Raw genomic sequence first — 19953 nt, forward strand, 5'->3', positions numbered from 1 at the left:
CCCGTCGCTCGGTCCCAGCGCCTGCCAACCTAGCAGTTCGAAAGCACCCCCAAGTGCAAGTAGATAAATAGGGACCGCTTACTAGCGGGAAGGTAAACGGCGTTTCCGTGTGCTGCGCTGGCTCGCCAGATGCAGCTTTGTCACGCTGGCCACGTGACCCGGAAGTGTCTCCGGACAGCGCTGGCCCCCGGTCTCTTAAGTGAGATGGGCACACAACCCTAGAGTCGGACACGACTGGCCCGTACGGGCAGGGGTACCTTTACCTTTACATACACACACACACACACACACACACACACACACACACATATATATATATATATATATATGCTTTCGTAGATTTTCACGGGTACAGGAGTGCAGGTTTTGGTGTCCTCGGGTATCTTCCCGTGTAAAAGTTGGGGTGTCTAGGCAACGTTTCGACGAGGTCTCACTCGTCATCTTCAGGCTGGTGCTTTCGGCTTCTTGTTACTGGAACAGAGCAGGATCTCAGTGTTTGAGTTCCTATAAATACTGTTGAGGAGGTTCTGGGCAGAGAGGAAGTTCCCAGGCTAGTGTGCCTTTTCTTCTTTTGTTCCTTAATTGCTTGAGGGATATCTTGAGTGATTTCTTGAGTGATATCCTGAGTACCACTTAGGTGGGTCATTAGGTGTGGATTAGTTGCTAAAGCCTTTGTGTCTTGACCTCTTGAACTTTGTGAAGAGTTTTTCTGAGAAGATGGGTGTACTACATTTAGTTGTGCTCTGGCTTGGCTTCGTGTATAGGGGCGAGCTGTGGTTTTGTGGCCTGTGCCAGCCAGATCTGTGTAGGGATTGCAGGGGGGTGCAGCATCCGGAGGTGCCACCATGGTTTGGCTACTGGATGGTGTCTGTAATTTATCTGTGGAGAGGGTCTGGGTTTGGGTCTGGTGTGGTTGATTGGTGATGGCGTTCTGTGTGCCTCTGGATCTGGTGTCAGTTTTTGTGGGGAGGGCTAATTTCCAGATGTCTGGCAAGCGGGATGTGTCGTCACGCTTGTTCATGTTGTGAGGGTGTTTCTCTATCTCGATGGCTTCCATGATTATTCTCTTGTGGTGATGTTCCATGTTAGAGAGCAATTTGGAATCTGCAAAATTAATTTCGTGTCCTGTTTCTTTCATGTGTTGGAAGAGAGAGGAAGTTTTTTCTTCTTTTTTGACGGCATTCTTGTGTTCTGCGATACGTGCATTTATTCGTCTGTTTGTTTGTCCAATGTACGTGGCTGGGCAGACTTTGCAGGGTATTTCATAGACCCCTTGGTTTTCCAACTGGATTTTATCCTTGGGGTTTCTGAGGATATTGGCTATTTTTTGGTTGGCGCAAAAGGCTGTTTTGATATTGTGTTTATGGAGGATTTTGCTAATTTTATCTGTAGTGCCCTTGATATAAGGAAGGAGGGCCATGCCATTGTTTTCTTCTGTGTCTTGGTTTTTGGGGGGTGTTTCTTTTTGGATTAGCTTCGTAACCCTGTTTTGCTGGTATCCATTGGCAATTAACACATTTGAGAGATTCTGTAACTCAGTTGTCAAGTGGTCTTTGTCAGCCAGGCGTTTGGTTCTGGAGATGAGAGTCTTGGCTACGGAGTTTATTTGTGCAGGGTGGTGGTGTGATTGTGCATGTAAGTAGCGGTTGGTGTGTGTTTTTTTCCGGTAGATAGTGTGTCCTAGGGAGCCATCAGGTTTTTTGTAGATTAGGACGTCAAGAAAGGGAAGTTGGTTGTTGGCTTCTATTTCCATAGTGAATTGTATTTTGGGGTGTAGGCTGTTGAGATGTGTGAGGAAGCTGTCCAGTTTTTCCTTCCCGTGTGGCCAAATTACAAAGGTGTCGTCAACATATCTGAGCCAAAGTTTGGGTTTGTGTTCTGACTTGTCTAAAGCATTGGTTTCAAAGTGTTCCATGTACAGGTTTGCGATGACCGGTGAGAGGGGTGATCCCATAGGTGCTCCTTCTATCTGTTTGTATCTTTGTCCATTGTGGATGAAGTACGTGTTGGTTAGGCAGTGGTTGGTCAGGTCCAAGATGTATTCGGGGGGATTGTATTTGTTTTGAATGGCTGTCAAGGCTTCATTAATGGGCACTTGTGTGAAGAGAGATACAACATCGAAGCTCACAAGTAGGTCATTGGGATGTAGGTTTTGCTTCTTTATTGTTTCTATGAACTGGAAGGAGTTTGGAACGTGTGAAGAGATGGATTCTGCATAGGGAGATGGATTCTGCATATATATAATTTTTGTATTACAATATTTATTCAAATAGTCCTTGAACTCTTTAAACTCCTCTTCTTTCTGGCCCCGCATTCTTCCAGTCAGGTCAGCTAGCTCCATGTGATTCTCACCTTAAACGTCACCCAGTGCAGAGCCACCTAATAGCCAGCTAGAGGGTGACTTTGCAGGTAGAGACTGCATGGGCTGAGAGTTCAGACATTTCCCACTTGCAAACCTACAAGGCATCTCAAAGAGGTGGATGGGGATTGTGCCTTCAAAGACAGCCAACCAACCAATCCCAGTTTGGGAGGCTGTCACTTGAGGACACCTTTCAAGCTGGAATGGAATGACCTTAAAGGTGGGACTGCGTGAAATTCCACTTCCCAACGCATTTTATTTTTTCATAAGAATGTTTATATACTCCACAAAAGATTACGATTAAAATCTCAATACAATTTAAGCTGAAGGGCATAAGTGCATCCATATGGTACACCAGATCCTTCCCACTCTACCCCACGCAGGCCAACGTTACGTGTCAATCACTTGATGCCATTATGACATCCTGTGACAACTTGAAAGGGGCTCGCATTTGAAGTCTGTCTGCAAGCAAACCACTTGCAAAAGGACTTCAGAAAGATGTCTTGGTAAAATGCCATTTCCCAAGGTTTGAGTTGGGTATCAAAAACTGTTGTACTGACAGCTGGAATCAGAAACAGAATCTCTGCCAGCACCAAGGAACTATAGATACTGGGGCCTGAGCTAGATATCAGAACTGCCCCTTCCAAGAAATGCCCCAAGGCTTGAGTTTGGTAGCAGGACTGTCAATATGAATGAACTCAGGGTACCATGACTTGAACTGGGTACGAATACCGTCTGCACAGAAGAATTTTAGCTACCAAATCTAGAGCTAGGGTACTGAGAGTGCAAGAAACATTGACCCTGCTTTTGCACTCATATACTGCTCAATACCGACTCAGCCTGGAGTGAGTAAAGGAGATGAAGTGGATTTCTGTGCAACCAGCAGTCTGCTCTGAGGGTCTTCCCAATCACAGAGGTCTTTGGGGGTCAATGTTAATGGTGCCCCATGACTCGCAGGCACAGCTCATATCAACCTGGAGCCCAACTTTATGGCATAGCTGTCAACTTACAGATTTGAAAATAAGGGACCAGCAGCCTCGAAAATAAGGGATCAGCAGCCAAAATAAGGGATTTTCCCAGCACAGGTATTTTCAGCTTCTGAGCCCCTCCGAGCCAAAGGCAGAAAGCCCATCCAGCAGCCAAACGAAGCCTCAAGTGGTGGTTCCCACAGCACAGCAACCCGGCAAAGGGGATGCAGCAAGGAAAACTGCCGTCACTTCTCCGCTGGGAAGAGCTGAGCAAAGGCGAGTCCCCAGGCAACGCGGCCAATTTGATCGGCACAAGGCATGCAAGCTCCACCCCCCAGTTGTTCTTAGACTCCTTATTGGGTGAGCAACGCAGCCAGCCAACACAGTTGGAGCCTCCCTCCTCCCTGGCCGGCAGGGAGGGAGGGAGAGGAGCTGCTTCCTTTGAAACCCGGGAAATTTAAGGGACATCATCAATAAGGGACATCAGCGGGACACAGTGCTAGGATAAGGGACTTTCCCGCCAAATAAGGGACGGTTGACAGCTATGCTTTATGGAACTCCTGGCTGAAGTCATGCAGGCCAGGCCCCCTTTCCTGTTGAACTTTTGGTGCTCCCTGAATACTTTTTTCTTTATTCCAACAGGCATTTTAACAATTCTAATTTTGTAATTTTAACTGATTTTTATTCTTATTGCATTAAGTTTCTTGCACACTGCTTAGAGACTGTTGTGATTAAGTAGCATATACATTGTTGAAATAAGAAATAGTGATATCCATGCAAAGTTGACCTAAACTTTGGCAGGAAAGAACTTCTAGCTGGGCTCATTTGCAGCTGGGGGGCGTTAATATAAAAAATAATTGTGTGCAGGCGGTTCTGGTTCAAGCTCGGGTGACCCAGGCTTTGGCTCAGCGACGGCAGAGTGGCTATCGGGCAATTGACCTAAAAAAGCTCAAAAACTTTTTGCGTCTGGATTTTTACCACTTGAAATATGGCAATCCTAAGATATTTGCAAGCGCCTTAACTAGAGCCATCAGGAGGAAGAAATGTCTACAAATTATTTCATTTGCATTGTTAATTTTTGCATTGTTAATGTTAATTAATTTGGCTTTGTCAAGGGCATCGTTTTAAACTGAGGGCACAGAAATAGTACTTCATTTATTAACAGCTGCCTGAATGACTGTCAGTCATAAATGGAAAAAGATCAATCCACTGTCTTTAGAGAACAGGTGCCTGAGGGTATGAGATATAGTTTACTCAATTAAACTTACAAATTTGATAGGTTATAGAGGGAAGGCAACACAGTGATATCGTCATTGACAAATGAAGCCTTTTCATTCAATATTGGAATGATGCAGAGCAACTCTGTTCTATTATGGGAATGATCTGAAAAACTGTGTGGGATTCTGGTTAACTCGATTTAAATTTAAGTAATTTAATATTTATTGGATATATTTGTTAATTTTTGTTATTCAATGTAAACCTAGCTACTAATTATTATTTGCGGTAGTTGTCATCCTGTTTTATCTAACATCATTAGAATGTACAACTCAGCTTATTTAATAAACATTCAAAAATCAAAAGTTACCGTATTTTTCGCCCCATAGGACGCACCGGCCCATAAGGCGCACCTAGTTTTTTGGGGGGGAAATAAAGGGGGGAAATTTATTTTCCCCCCCAGGCACGGGGCTGGGGCGGGGGAAGCCCGAGCTTCCCCCAACCCCAGAACAGGCTGCTCTGCGCAAGCCGTGGGAGCCCTCCCGCGGCTTGCACAGAGCTACCTGAAGCCCCGGTGCGACTGCTCAGCGCGCCGGGGCTTCGGGATAAGAGTCAGCTCCGCGCAAGCCGGGGGAGGGCTCTGGCACCGACCCCTCTCACTCTCCAGGCTTCAGCGAAAGCCTGCATTCGACCCATAGGACGCACACACATTTCCCCTTCATTTTTGGAGGGGGGAAAGTGTGTCCTATAGGGCGAAAAATACGGTACTTTTCATTCTATTTTAAAATTAGTTTGTAGATCATGGTACTGGGAGCTCCACAAGAACTCTGCTGCCTGTAGCAGAGCCACAACTAGCTTGAAATGGGAGCATCCCACCCCTCCTCCCCCCATTAAAAATGTAAATGGGGGAGTCCCCCATCTGTGGCTAGAAAAATTATTTATCTAGTGGGGTAGGAGAGCTGGAAAAAAAATTCACATCTGGCAACCAATGTGCCCCTTTGGTTTCAAATAGTACATGGGTAAAGATAAAGGGACCCCTGACCATTAGGTCCAGTTGTGACCGACTCTGGGATTGCAGCGCTCATCTCGCTTTATTCGCCGAGGGAGCCGGCGTACAGCTTCCGAGTCATGTGGCCAGCATGACTAAGCCACTTCTGGCGAACCAGAGCAGCACACAGAAACGCAGTTTACCTTTCCGCTGGAGCGGTACCTATTTATCTACTTGCACTTTGACGTGCTTTCAAACTGCTAGGTGGGCAGGAGCAGGGACCGAGCAACGGGAGCTCACCCTGTTGTGGGGATTCAAACTGCCGACCTTCTGATCGACAAGTCCTAGGCTCTGTGGTTTAGCCCACTGCGCCACCCACGTCCCAGTACATGGGTAGACCAGACTAAAAAGCCTAGGACACAAATTTCCATGGTCTAAGACATGGGTAGGCAAACTGAGGCCCTGGGGCTGGATCTGGTCCAATCGCCTTCTCAATCTGGCCCACAGACAGTCCAGGAATCAGCCTGTTTTTACATGAGTAGAATGTGTCCTTTTATTTAAAATGCATCTCTGGGTTATTTGTGGGACCTACCTGGTGTTTTTACATGAGTAGAATGCGTGCTTTTATTTAAAATGCATCTCTGGGTTATTTGTGGGGCATAGGAATTTGTTCATTCTCCCCCCCCCCCCCGCAAAAAAATATAGTCCGCCCCCCCACAAGGTCTGAGGGACAGTGGACTGCCCCCTGCTGAAAAAGTTTGCTGACCCCTGGTCTAGGAGTCCCAGGAGGCTTAGTTTGGTCACAATCGAGTACGCACTTACAGATTTAATACTAAATACATTACTTCTGGTAAACAAACTGCTATAGCGCCATGAAAATTTGTGTCCTGGGCTTTTTAGACTCGCCTACCAATGTACAGGGGACGCAGGTGGTGCTGTGAGTTAAACCACAGAGCCTAGGACTTGCCAATCAGAAGGTTGGCGGTTCGAATCCCTGTGACGGGGTGAGCTCCCGTTGCTCAGTCCCAGCTCCTGCCCATCTAGCAGTTCGAAAGCATGTGAAAGTGCAAGTAGATAAATAGGAACCGCTCCGGCGGGAAGGTAAACGGCATTTCCATGCACTGCTCTGGTTCGCCAGAAGTGGCTTAGTCAGGCTGGCCACATGACCCGGAAGCTGTCTGCGGACAAACGCCGGCTCCCTTGGCCCATAGAGCGAGATGAGCGCCACAACCCCAGAGTCGGTCACGATTGGACCTAATGGTCAGGGGTCCCTTTACCTTTTACCAATGTACAAAAGGGACGTGGGTGGTGCTGTGGGTTAAACCACAGAGCCTAGGACTTGCTGATCAGAAGGCTGGCGGTTCGAATCCCCGTGACGGGATGAGCTCCCGTTGCTCGGTCCCTGCTCCTGCCAACCTAGTAGTTTGAAAGCACGTCAAAGTGCAAATAGATAAATAGGTACCGCTCTGGCGGGAAAGGAAACGGCGTTTCCGTGCGCTGCTCTGGTTCGCCAGAAGCGGCTTAGTCATGCTGGCCACATGACCCGGAAGCTCCCTTGGCCAATAAAGCATGATGAGCGCTGCAACCCCAGAGTCGGTCACAACTGGACCTAATGGTCAGGGGTCCCTTTACCTTTACCTTACCAATGTACATCTGAAACCCAAGGGGCGCATTGGTTGCGAGATATGAAATATATTGGCATTATTTTCAGCTCTCCTGCTCCACTAATCTGAGCTTGTGGGAACAAGTTGGGCCACAGGGGACAAGCTTTGCACCCACTTCAGCTGTGTCCCAATCTACTACGGTTGCATCACAATTCGAAATCAGTATTTTGTATTTCATTGGGACATGGTTCCCCCACCTCTGCCACTAGAGAAGAAAGAGCCTATGAAGTAATCTCCGATGAATCTTAGATTATGAGCCATAGCTTCCGGGGATTATATTTTTGACAGAACCCCACATTTTGCAAATCAAGCATTACATCAAGAAACAAGACACAGTCAAATCACTATCAATCGGCACAAAACAAGCCCACCTGATTGTCCTCCTGTACTTCCATACTGTACTGCTGCCCTGCCTGCACTTCCGTGACTTTCTCTCCCAGGAGGAAGCCCAGGCGAGTCATGAGTGTGTTTGCTGCCTCATCTACAGATGGAGGGGGTCCCAGTTCCTGCTCAGCTTCACCTGCAGAGAGGGGAGGAAATAGGATGTCACCTGTAAAAATTATACTTCACAACATCATTATCCAATGTTTCCCAGGTTTTTCCCACCTCACTATCTCTTCTCAATATTCAAATTAGATTATGATGATGATATACCAAATATATAGTTCCATTTTCTCCCGCCAAGAGTGTTTGCTCACTTCTAAACAAATTATCTCATTGCAGCACCTATAGGATAGGAACAATCCAACTGCCTGTTATAAGGGCTAGAAACTTTTTTTTTAATAAAGAGAAAAGTTCTTCAAAGTTACCAAATACTTAAGACTCCGATTTCCTAGAGAGAAATTTGCAAGTCCACAATTGCAAAGCAAGCAAATAAATACAGTGGTGCCTCGCAAGATTAAATTAATTCGTTCCGCGAGTTTTGTCGTCTTGCGATTTTTTTCGTCTTGCGAAGCACAGTGTCGGGAAAGTTTTGGAAAAGCTTCAAAAATCACCAAAGTCTTTAAAAACCTCAAAAAAGGCTACCACACCGCGTTCTATGAGTTGCTCCTCGAAGTCAAGTCACAACTGTATTAACGGTGTTAAGAAAAAGGAAACAAACTTGCAAGATGTTTCCATCTTGCGAAGCAAGCCCATAGGGAAAATCGTCTTGCGAAGCAGCTGAAAAAACAAAAAACCCTTTTGTCTTGTGAGTTTTTTGTCTTGCGAGGCATTCGTCTTGCGAGGCACCACTGTAACACCTATGTGAAAGAAGAATGGGAATGTTTAAATAATTATTTAGGGGACAAGGGCTCAGCAAGAAAGATCTGGCTATGTTTAGAATGATGCCGCTTGGCGAAATGTTCCCTGATACCAAGATGAGGGATTCCTTTGGAATGCAGATAGAGATAATTGTTAGGAATAATGATCTGTTGTGAGCTTGACGGAAGTGTACAATAGATGAGCCTTCCTGCTTTGGCTCATCTTCCTTTTTCTTTTTCTTTTTTTCTATTTTTCTTTTTTCTTTTCTTTTATCTTTTCCATAGTTGCTTATGTTCTGTGTTATGTACTTTGATATTTTTTGTAGTTTTTAAAGTTTTTTCCCCCCCATTACGATTAAGGAATTTTCCTTTGTACTTTTGGTTGTCTATATTTATATGTACCTGTTTAAAGCAAAATAAAAGTTAAAAAAATAAAAATAAATAACCCGTATGAACAATTCTGAACAAAACTGGTTGAGTCTGGATGTACAGAAAACTCTTCTTATACTAGGCCCTTGCTACTGTTTTCAGTGTTACAAACTTAAACTTAGAAACACATCCATAAATCTCAAGCCAAGAAATGTTTATACACACATATGCTCATGAGAGTTGCTCTTGGATTGCATGTTTAAACAGTGCAATTTTCATATACTTATCAAAACTGGCCCATGGCAGCTTATGTTTATTTAAAAAACAAATAAATAGCATTTTTTTAAATGTTCAACATAAAAGCAGCAGGCAAGGGGATGTGTGAACTGCTTTTAGCTAGATTGTTCTGAGAGATGGTTCTGAATTGAGATAGGTGAAGGCTCAAAGAGCAGCATGTCTTGTCCCAGTATTATTACACTACACCGTGACACAGGCAAACAAAACAAACCTCACCCCATTCTGCAGATATTTGTACCCTGTGATCCTAACACAAACAGTGGCCACTCCTTTTTTATCTTCCTGGAGGTCTCAGTTCAGAACTTCCTCAGGGTTTTCAGTGAAGTAGGCAAGTATTTGTAGCAAAGCAAACGGGTTTTCCTCAAGAGACACCAGCAATGTACAAAATATGACAATGAGAAAGATGCGCAGACTGTGCAGATCCTAATGTTTATCCCATGTAACTACCGCTCAATGGTATCTGGCATAGATGATATGAACGATGATGTCCAGGGCTGGCATAGGGGCAAGCATAGTTAGGTACAAGCTGATGAGCTTGACACTGAGAAGGGCTCTACAAAGCATGACTGCCTTCCTGCCTGCCCATCAAGGAGACACATCTGGGCCCAGGGAGAGGAGGGTAGGTGAGCAATCAGTAGTGGTGGCACTTGCAACAACAGCAGAAGAACCAGATGGTCCCGATGAAGGTGGTATCCGTGCTGAATGGGGGCGCAGGTCAGGGCTGGCCATGAGTCCAAAAGTGGCACCATTCTAGGGGGCCATTGAGGTTTGGCCTTGGCGTGATCAGATTATATGAGTGAACACTTCTAGTTTCTCAAGTACCGTATTTTTCGCCCTATAGGACGCACTTTTTCCCCTCCAAAAATGAAGGGGAAATGTGTGTGCGTCCTATGGGGCGAATGCAAGCTTTCGCTGAAGCCTGGAGAGCGAGAGGGGTCAGTGCGCACCGACCCCTCTCACTCTCCAGGCTTCAGGAAGCTCTGTGCAACCCTTGGGAGACCGGTGCGACTTCGTGCCGGTCTCCCAAGGGTTGCGCAGAGCTTCCTGCAGTCCCGGGCTTCGCGCAGCTCTACGCAACCCTAGGGAGCCTGGCGCGAAGTCGCGCCAGTCTCCCAAGGGTTGCACAGAGCTGCCTTCATTCCGAAGCCTGGGGCGCGCTGAAGAGCGCACCTGGGCTTCGCACAGCTCTCCGCAAGCCTGGGGAGACCAGGGCGACTTCCCGCTGGGCTCCCTAGGCTTGCGGATAGCAGGCTGTTCTGGGGGCTGGGGTCGGGGGAAGCTCGGGCTTCCCCCGCGCCAGCCCCGCGCCTGGGGGGGAAATAATTTTTTTTTCTTTGCTTCCCCCCCAAAAAAACTAGGTGCGCCCTATGGGGCGGTGCGCCCTATGGGGCGAAAAATACGGCAAGTGCTGAATAGACATACCATCTTCTCTATCTAGCCCCAGACTCTGCAGCAGCTTAGCTACACTCAGGAGGAGGAGAAACTATTTCTTGACTCACAAGGAAAATGTCTGAGAGCTCTAAGCAACAGTCGTTGGCTGAAGCAGCTGTTTCCTGGAATGATATACGGTGCAAGCAGAGAGTGCCGTTTTACGAACAACCGGAATATTAATAATGCAGCGTGACTTGTCTTTTAAATGTGTCTCAAAAGGGGTTTTCATACTCTCAAGATGTTTTCAGGAGAAATTCATTCATAGCAGAAGACCATTTTATTGTGCATCCAATTTCATACACACAAAATAAAACTGAGATAAGAATTTTCACCACACCTGCTCAGATTTTGAGCCACTATTTCACAAGAGGCCTTAATAGTTCTAGGATGAAAGAACAACGTATTCAAGTCAAGCATTCCATTGTGTTCCCCTATGCTTCTTTGAAAAGCCCAAAACAGCTAATTATGCAGTTACAAAAGAGGGGTAAACATAACAAAAAGTGTCTATGCACTTTTTAAAAACTCTGTATATCTTTGCATGGAACTCTGTAGAGCAATTAATTTCTTTAGGTAGTTACATCCAGCTAGTTCAAGCAAAAGACTCTGCAAAGTAAAACTAGTATCAGCTTAAACAAAGACAATTTAAAAACATAGTACACATGTAAAAAGATTAAAATAAGACAGTTACATGAAAACAACCCAGTCCAGATCAGCAATCACTCCCAATCCAGAAAGAGCAACAAGAACTCCAGATCAACAGTAACTGAAAGCAGGCTGAAATAGGAAAATCTTTAAAAGCCTGTTTAAAAAGAGACTAAAGAAAGGGCAGGGACGCGGGTGGCGCTGTGGGTAAAACCTCAGCACCTAGGACTTGCCAATCGCATGGTCGGCGGTTCGAATCCCCGCGGCGGGGTGCGCTCCTGTCGTTCGGTTCCAGCGCCTGCCAACCTAGCAGTTCGAAAGCACCTCCGGGTGCAAGTAGATAAATAGGGACCGCTTACCAGCGGGAAGGTAAACGGCGTTCCGTGTGCTGCGCTGGCTCGCCAGATGCAGCTTGTCATGCTGGCCACATGACCCGGAAGTGTCTGCGGACAGCGCTGGCTCCCGGCCTATAGAGTGAGATGAGCGCACAACCCTAGAGTCTGGCAAGACTGGCCCGTATGGGCAGGGGTACCTTTACCTTAAAGAAAGGGCAGGTCCTGAAGCTGAGACTCCAATATTTTGGCCACCTCATGAGAAGAGAAGACTCCCTGGAAAAGACCCTGATGTTGGCAAAGATTGAGGGCACAAGGAGAAGGGGACGACAGAGGATGAGATGGCTGGACAGTGTTCTGGAAGCTACCAGCATGAGTTTGACCCAACTGCGGGAGGCAATGGAAGACAGAAGTGCCTGGCGTGCTCTGGTCCATGGGGTTACAAAGAGTCGGACACGATTAAACGACTAAACAACAACAACAACATGGAAGGGAGTTCAAGTGAGAGGGCCACAACCTTTTCTAGCTACTAGGTCTGGCTGATTTTGATGCTGGGTCTGCTAACAGGGTCTGTTAGGACCTATATGCACAGCAATTACTTCAAGTAACTTGGCCCCAAACAGTTTAGGGCTTAAAGGTAACAAAACAATTTGGGTGTTACACACATCAACCATTTAGCTCCTTTCAAGGTGGAAGGATTCGTATTTGGATGGTGCCTGCTGAGTAAACAATACATGGGCACTAATAAAACTGAAATGTGCTTGGATGTTCTCCCAGATCTCCCTCAAAAAGATGTGTCACGTCAAACAAAAATGGAATCAAACTACCTACAGTGCACACATAGGTGCAACAGCATCCGTGAAGACTTACTTTTGCAAAAGTCATTTTTTATCTATTTATCTATATTAGGGCTGCCATATATCCAGCGGATTTTTGCTGAATCAGCACAATGTCCGGGACATAAGGCAAGTAGGGCAATATATAGATAGATAGATGATAGATAGATAGATGATAGATAGATAGATAGATAGATAGATAGATAGATAGATAGATAGATAGATGATAGATAGATATAGATACATGATAGATATAGATAGATGATAGATAGATAGATAGATAGATAGATAGATAGATAGATAGATAGATAGATAGATAGATAGATAGATAGATGAGAGAGAGAGAGAGAGAGAGAGAGATAAAATAAAATAAAATATCAACAACTTTGTCCGGATTTTCACTTTTGGGAATACGGCAACTAGAACAGAGGTCCGTTCTGAACCTGAAACTGTTCTTAACCTGAAGCAACACTTTAGCTAATGGAGCCTCCCGCTGCTGCTGCGCCGCCATCGCACGATTTCTGTTCTCATCCTGAAGCAAAGTTCTTAACCCAAGGTACTATTCCTGGGTTAGCAGAGTCTGTAACCTGAAGCGTATGTAACCCGAGGTACCACTGTACTTGACAATTTAATCTTCAATAATGGTTTTCACCAGTGTTCTCATAACATATGTCAACTGGCCTTTAATATTCCCATATCCCCTCTCAATCCCTTTTTTTAAAAAACTGGTGTTACGATGGACACTTTCCCATCCTGAGGGATGGAGGCTGACCTTAGGGACAAGTTACTTTGGTTAGAATATCAGCAATTTCAAATCTGAGAACTTTCAAGACTCAGTGCTTTGTGCATTTTTTTATTTGTCAGTGAGGCCTAGAGCCTCATTACTTCCTCAAACTCTCAAGAAAGTTTGTTCAGGCACAGGGACCTGCCCTACATCTTCTGCGATGAAGACAGATGCAGACAATGTAGCCAGCTTCTTTGTGATCTAAATTTCTTCCTTTAGCACACCTTTGATTCCAGTGTCATACAAAGCTCCAACTGCAGAATACTTTACCTTGCACCCCATCTTTGTACTGGATGGCAACCCTGGGCAGTATGCAACAAAATTCTGGCCCTAGCGTAATTTCTTCCCCTCTCCTCCCTCCATGCCAACCCCCCTATCTGTTTTTGCACCAATAAGACATTTACTTTAGTGCTACACTGAATACAACCCTCTATTCTGTTTCAAACAAATTTTAATTACATGCTTCCTGTTTCCTCTACAGTGCCCTTGTTAGTTGACTTAAAACAGATGTATTCAATTACTTTACATACCATTCCCTTAATTTAGGTATTTCTAGAGTCTTCCAATATTTGGCATATATTAGCTTGGCTGTTTTGGGAACAGTACCCCCTCTTTCTCTCCAAATATTGTTAATGCTTAGCAAGAATATTTTGGGTTTGAAACTTAGTATTTCTTCCATAATGTTATTATAGCTTCTCCAATTTGACTCCAGTGCATTCTAGTATGTTTTAATTAAGTTTTTACTCATCAACAGGTTAATTCTTTTTCAGCAACTCCATTTCGTTGATTTCTTGCCCATTTCTCCAGCTAACTCAACCATTCTATATATATATGCAACAACAGGTGGTGCATTTGTGATAATGCTTTCTTTGGATTATTAACCAAAATGTACTCAAAGCACACCAACTATTTTCAGCTATTATTTCTAGTACAGGTTCATCCTGCCCAAAAAGGAGCAAGCTCTTCCTTTAACAAAGTGAACTGATAGTTCAGTTCATCCAGAACAACAACAAAAATAGCATCCAGAATGTTACACGCTGCTGTGCTGAAGTACCGTGTAAAAAAGTAAATCAGGTGATACTGAAATAATATAATGTGTGATTGGCAGAATGTGAAAAGGTGAGGCTTTCCCAATTATTGTATTACCCTGTTTAATTTCTGCCTTCCACGCAGCTGATAAGGACAAGTCATCATTTACTTTGTTCCTGTATTTCTCACTGCAAAGTGCTCTTGTTGGAAGAGTGTGAATCTCCCCAGGAGGAAGAATACATTGCTTCTTTCGGATTGCTTAGCAACAGTGATTAAGTGACTAAGCAACCTTAGCAACAGCAGCGCCTCCATATTTGCCTAAATAAGTTTTAGAGTATTGCCTCCACATTTTGCTTTCTAACATTCTTTAAAGATGCCTGATTGACTTACTTTTCTTTATTAAAAAAATGTAGGCTATGAGTTCAGGCCTCCTGTTGGGGGTGAGGAGGGACTGAAGATAAAGACTGATTAACTAGAAACCCTTTAAAATTCTATCCTAAAACAAACTTAATTCACCTTTAGTTCACCCAGCAACTAGCTCAATGAACTTCATTCACATGGGCAGCCCAAGAGAGGGGCAAATGCTGCCCCAAAGAAGCTCTCCTTCCCACTTGCCTCATTCCCCCTCGCAATTGCTGGACTACGGTCATTAACACATATTCTCTGTGGCTGCTCTCAGACTTTGAAACGCCCACCCTAGAAAAAGTTAAGACTGTCTCCCTCCTTGTTGTGCTTCTGCTGGCAGGTAAAGATCATCTTGTTCCAACAGACATTGGGGAGCTGACTGCTTTTAATGAGAGGGCTGGTGCCATGTCGTGTCTGTTGTGAGTGTGTGTATGAGGGGGGGGGGACATATACCGTATTTACCTGAATGTAATGCACACTATTTTTGGCCAAATTACATTGTGAAAATTAGGGTGCACATAAAATTTGATGGCACATTTACATTTGCCAGCAAATACTTTTTTGGTTTCAAGGTTTTGAAAATTGAGGTGCACATTAGATTCGTGTAAATACGGTATTATTTCTATTAATGTTTGATTGTTTTAACGATAAAAAATATTTTTAGCTGTTCCTATTTTATTTGTAAGCCACTATGAGTCCCTGTCAGGGAAAAAGGTGGGGTATGAATGAATGAATGAATGAATAATACCATTACTTTTCTTTCTGCGATCTTGACATTTAGGACACAACAGTGTTGCCCCTGTCCACTGATGGCCAGAAAGTGACTTATGTTCTGCTAAGATGCAAAAGAGGATTTACAAGAAGTCTGTCTGATCCCTGCTCAAACAGTTCACAGCAAAACAGGAGTGTGGGGAAAAGTTAAGGTCTCCTATATGGGGAAGGGATGTGCAAGAGATTCTTTCATTTTCTACAAGTACTCTTCTTTAGCTGTATTCCCTATTGGCAGAAGAATTCTGTCCCACACAGAATGTCTCCTTTTGTCTGCTTATAAAAGTCCAGCTCAATAAATTAACATACTTTGCTTATCAGTAATTTTCATCAGAATAATTTGCAATGTTTCACACCCAGCTCTGTTGGATCATTTGGCCTTTACATGGACAGGGCTTGATTAGAGGGGGCAAGTTTTAGCGGAAGGTCAGCAATCATGCAACCTAGAATCTCCACAGTTGCTCTCATTATTCATACACAGTTGTTGGGACAACAGAGTAATGATCTTTGTTTAGCATAATAAATTAAAAGATCACGAAAGCACTACTACAGGAGGAAATATAGAAATATTAAAACTTAATTTGGAACATTTTAAAGAGACAAAAAAACCTGGGGCTGGGGAAGGCACAAACTCCTCCAGCTCAGTTAACATTTGCAGTCTTCCAGCCACAAACCTTTGGCTAAGACACTGCAGTCGATTCACATTTCATTTAACAGTTTCCCAAATTTGAGCTTTTAACTACTGTTTTGCTTTCATTTGCTGTGATACTTAATTTCCCGCAGGAGATGTGCTGGGCCTCCACTAGACATTGAAATATCCCATACTCTCAATTGGAAGGTCCTCCCCTAGATATTAAATATGAGTGGGATGACTGCGGTTCATGAGTAAGAAGGAAAATTGTCCTCCATGCTGCAATGAACTCACATCTTCGTTATTACTTTACACACCCGAGGTTCAAGCGTGGACACTGTAAGCACAATTAGGACTAAATATTCCTTACTGAATAAATACGTTGCGCAAAATATTTGAGCCATTTTAAGTATGAAAATGCCCAGCATTAGCTTGACTGGCAAACTGAGTCCGCAACTTCAGGATACTTTATATTCCCACAATAGTTTGGTTATTCTGCCCTAAATTTATTCAGGATTCGAACTGCCTTTGTTGCCCTAGTCAACAATATCTATATTACTAAAAGTATTTATTGGTCTCTCTTCAACTGAAACGTTCAGAGAGGCCTACAAAAAATAAATCACCAAGCAATACAATTACAAAAAATAAATAAATCACAGAAACACAGCAGGGGAGCATAATATCATATATCCAAATTAAAACAACTAAAAAGTGTGAACAAATAAAAAGGTTTTCATCCAGCACTTAAAAGGAAACACAGACCAAGGCAGGAGGGCAATGTTTGCCAGTGGTCAAGATGGCAACTTAAGTTCATAGCTCTCTTAAAGGTAAAGGGACCCCTGACCATTTGGTCCACTCGTGGCCGACTCTGGGGTTGCGGCGCTCATCTCGCTTTACTGGCCAAGGGAGCCGGCGTACAGCTTCCGGGTCATGTGGCCAGCATGACTAAGCCGCTTCTGGCGAACCAGAGCAGCGCACGGAAACGTCGTTTACCTTCACACCGGAGCAGTACCTATTTATCTACTTGCACTTTGACGTGCTTTCGAACTGCTAGGTTGGCAGGAGCAGGGACCGAGCAACGGGAGCTCACCCCGTCACGGGGATTCGAACCACCAACCTTCTGATCGGCAAGTCCTAGACTCTGTGGTTTAACCCACAGCGCCACCCGTGTCCCTCATAGCTCTCTTAAAAAAAGGTAAAGGTACCCCTGCCCGTACGGGCCAGTCTTGCCAGACTCTGGGGTTGTGCGCCCATCTCACTCAAGAGGCCGGGGGCCAGCGCTGTCCGCAGACACTTCCGGGTCACGTGGCCAGCGTGACATCGCTGCTCTGGCGAGCCAGCACAGCACACGGAACGCCGTTTACCTTCCCGCTAGTAAGCGGTCCCTATTTATCTACTTGCACCCGGGGGTGCTTTCGAACTGCTAGTTGGCAGGCACTGGGACCGAGCAGTGGGAGCGCACCCTGCCGCGGGGATTCGAACCGCCGACCTTTCGATCGGCAAGCCCTAGGCGCTGAGGCTTTTACCCACAGTGCCCTCTCTTACCCATATGCATAAAGGAGTTTTGGGGTCATATATGCAGTAGCTATGAGAAGTGGGGGCCTTGCCTACAGACAGAAGGTCCCATTTCAGGTGATGGCTAAATAAGGGAAATTGCTGATATCATAAACATGAGTCAAATAAGTACTGGGGAACCTTTATGCCCATCTCCTCAAACTTGACATTATAGAATGGCATGCTCTCAGATGAAAAAGTTCCTGAAAAATCTCTCCACCACTGACACGTCCAGCTTGGTAATATATTCCTGAAGTTGCAGAGAGCCAGTGCAATGAAGTACAGTGGTACCTCGGGTTAAGTACTTAATTCGTTCCAGAGGTCCGTTCTTAACCTGAAACTGTTCTTAACCTGAAGCACCACTTTAGCTAATGGGGCCTCCTGCTGCCACCACACCGCCGGAGCACAATTTCTGTTCTTATCCTGAAGCAAAGTTCTTAACCTGAAGCACTATTTCTGGGTTAGCGGAGTCTGTAACCTGAAGCGTATGTAACCTGAGGTACCACTGTAGTAGATAGTATGCTGCATTTTTACCAGATTCCTACTTGACAAGGGAGCTCTTTGAGTGGTTACGCTATACAAAGATAAAAGTTGACCATATGTTGTACACTTCCTGCAGATTAGCAAATGAGTGACAATACCCTGCGCACCACATTTTGATAAAAGGAATTCCCTTATCTCAACATTTTGAAACCACATTGGTATCCTGTTTTCTGATATATCTGCTCCCACCCCGTCACAGAACCCAGAGAATGCATTAATTTTCCAACTTGCAAAGTCTCCTAAGAGGCCAACAAGGCTAAATGTAACATTCTTTATCATTTAAGTTAATGGTAAAATCCAAAGTTTTTCTTTTGATTTATCTCATTTAGAAATTAACTTCCGATCCATTTTCTCTATGGTTTACAGCCTAGAGTAGCACTTGGGGGGAAATGGAAGATTTAAGTGCCCTAGTTAGTATTTATTTCAAAAGTCTGAAAAACAATAACCAGAATACCGTATTTTTCGCTCTATAAGACGCACCAGACCACAAGATGCACCTAGTTTTTGGAGGAGGAAAACAAGAGGAAAAAATATTCTGAATCTCAGAAGCCAGAACAGCAAGAGGGATCGCTAAACAGTGAAAGCAGCAATCCCTCTTGCTGTTCTGGCTTCTGGGATAGCTGCGCAGCCTGCATTCACTCCATAAGACGCCCACACATTTCCCCTTACTTTTTAGGAGGGAAAAAGTGAGTCTTATAGAGCAAAAAATACGGTAATTGTTTTGGCTCCCAATATGTTAATAGTTCTGTAACAGACAAAGCTCCCTCATCTACTAGAGCCTCCATAGCCATGAAGTTGTCAGATGGGGGGGGGGGGGAATGTAGCTGAATGGTTATGCTACATAGCCTCCCCTCCCTGACATGACTGTCTGAGATGTAGACAGGGGGCTGCCGTTGTTTTTCAGAAAATCTTTCATTGCAGCAATTCTTGGCGACAATGGAGAAGTTCTCCATTGAAGGGAAGTAAATATTACACTTTTAGAAAAAAATATGTGAACCAAAACATGGCCAACCTTCAAAAATTTCTCCAGCCAAGTAATATGTAAAAAATGTGTCTACTGGGGTAAACTGTGCATATAAATGCATATATTAGTAAAAAATGTTTTAGGGAAATTGCTTTGAATTCTACCAGGGGAAACTGCTTTCCCAAAAAATAAAAAGATAATAAAAAGTATACAGTTGTACCTTCGAAGTCAAACAGAATCCGTTCTAGAAGTCTGTTCGACTTCCAAAACGTTCGAAAACCAAAGCATTGCTTCTGATTGGCTGCAGGAAGCGCCTGCAGCCAATTGGAAGCCGCGGAAGCCCCCTCAGATGTTCAGCTTCCAAAAATCGTTCGAAAACCGGAACACTCATTTCCGGATTTTGATTGTTTGGGAGCCAATTTGTTCAGGAGCCAAGGCGTTCGAGGTACTAGGTATTAGGCAAAACGGCATGTAAAAATGTGTGCATTGTGAGAAATAAAAGTGCTGATTACTTTTCATGAGGGCATTTTAAAAAACAATCCAGCAAACGATGTGGAAATGTGTAGAACACAACCGGAATAATGAGAAACTAAGACAAGAGTTGCCTGTCCCTAACACCACTGGGAGCCTACTTCAGAGACAAGCAGGCTTATCTGAGTGTTGGGAAAGTATGAGGCCTACAAAGCGGAAGGGAGAAAACATCAGTTATTAATAATATTGGACAATAGTAATTCAATGTGATGAAATCACAGGTACCTTGAAACCAAAGACAGCAGGATGAAACTTTAAGTTAGCAAACTAAAACTGGAAGGAAAACAACAACTGTAAATGTATATAGTTTGGACAACAAACAGCACACATGCAGCAGCAGCAGGGGTAATGGAAAAGTTAGCCCAAACCCAAGGAAAAATAAGTGAAATCAAACGTGTTCTG

The 19953-nt window shown here is 44.4% G+C and overlaps 1 protein-coding gene across 12 annotated transcripts in view; it reads right to left on the reverse strand.

Annotated features, from left to right (window-relative positions):
• TANC2 (tetratricopeptide repeat, ankyrin repeat and coiled-coil containing 2) overlaps positions 1-19953 on the reverse strand; it is a 206680-nt gene that overhangs the window by 68018 nt on the left and 118709 nt on the right. For all 12 annotated transcript variants that reach the window (XM_077917511.1, XM_077917510.1, XM_077917513.1 and 9 more), the window contains one exon: positions 7566-7714. In XM_077917511.1, the coding sequence (XP_077773637.1) occupies positions 7566-7714 (149 nt within the window). The remainder of the gene's footprint in view (positions 1-7565; positions 7715-19953) is intronic.

The sequence above is a fragment of the Podarcis muralis genome, chromosome 13, assembly GCF_964188315.1.
Source record: "Podarcis muralis chromosome 13, rPodMur119.hap1.1, whole genome shotgun sequence".
NCBI lineage: Eukaryota > Metazoa > Chordata > Lepidosauria > Squamata > Lacertidae > Podarcis > Podarcis muralis.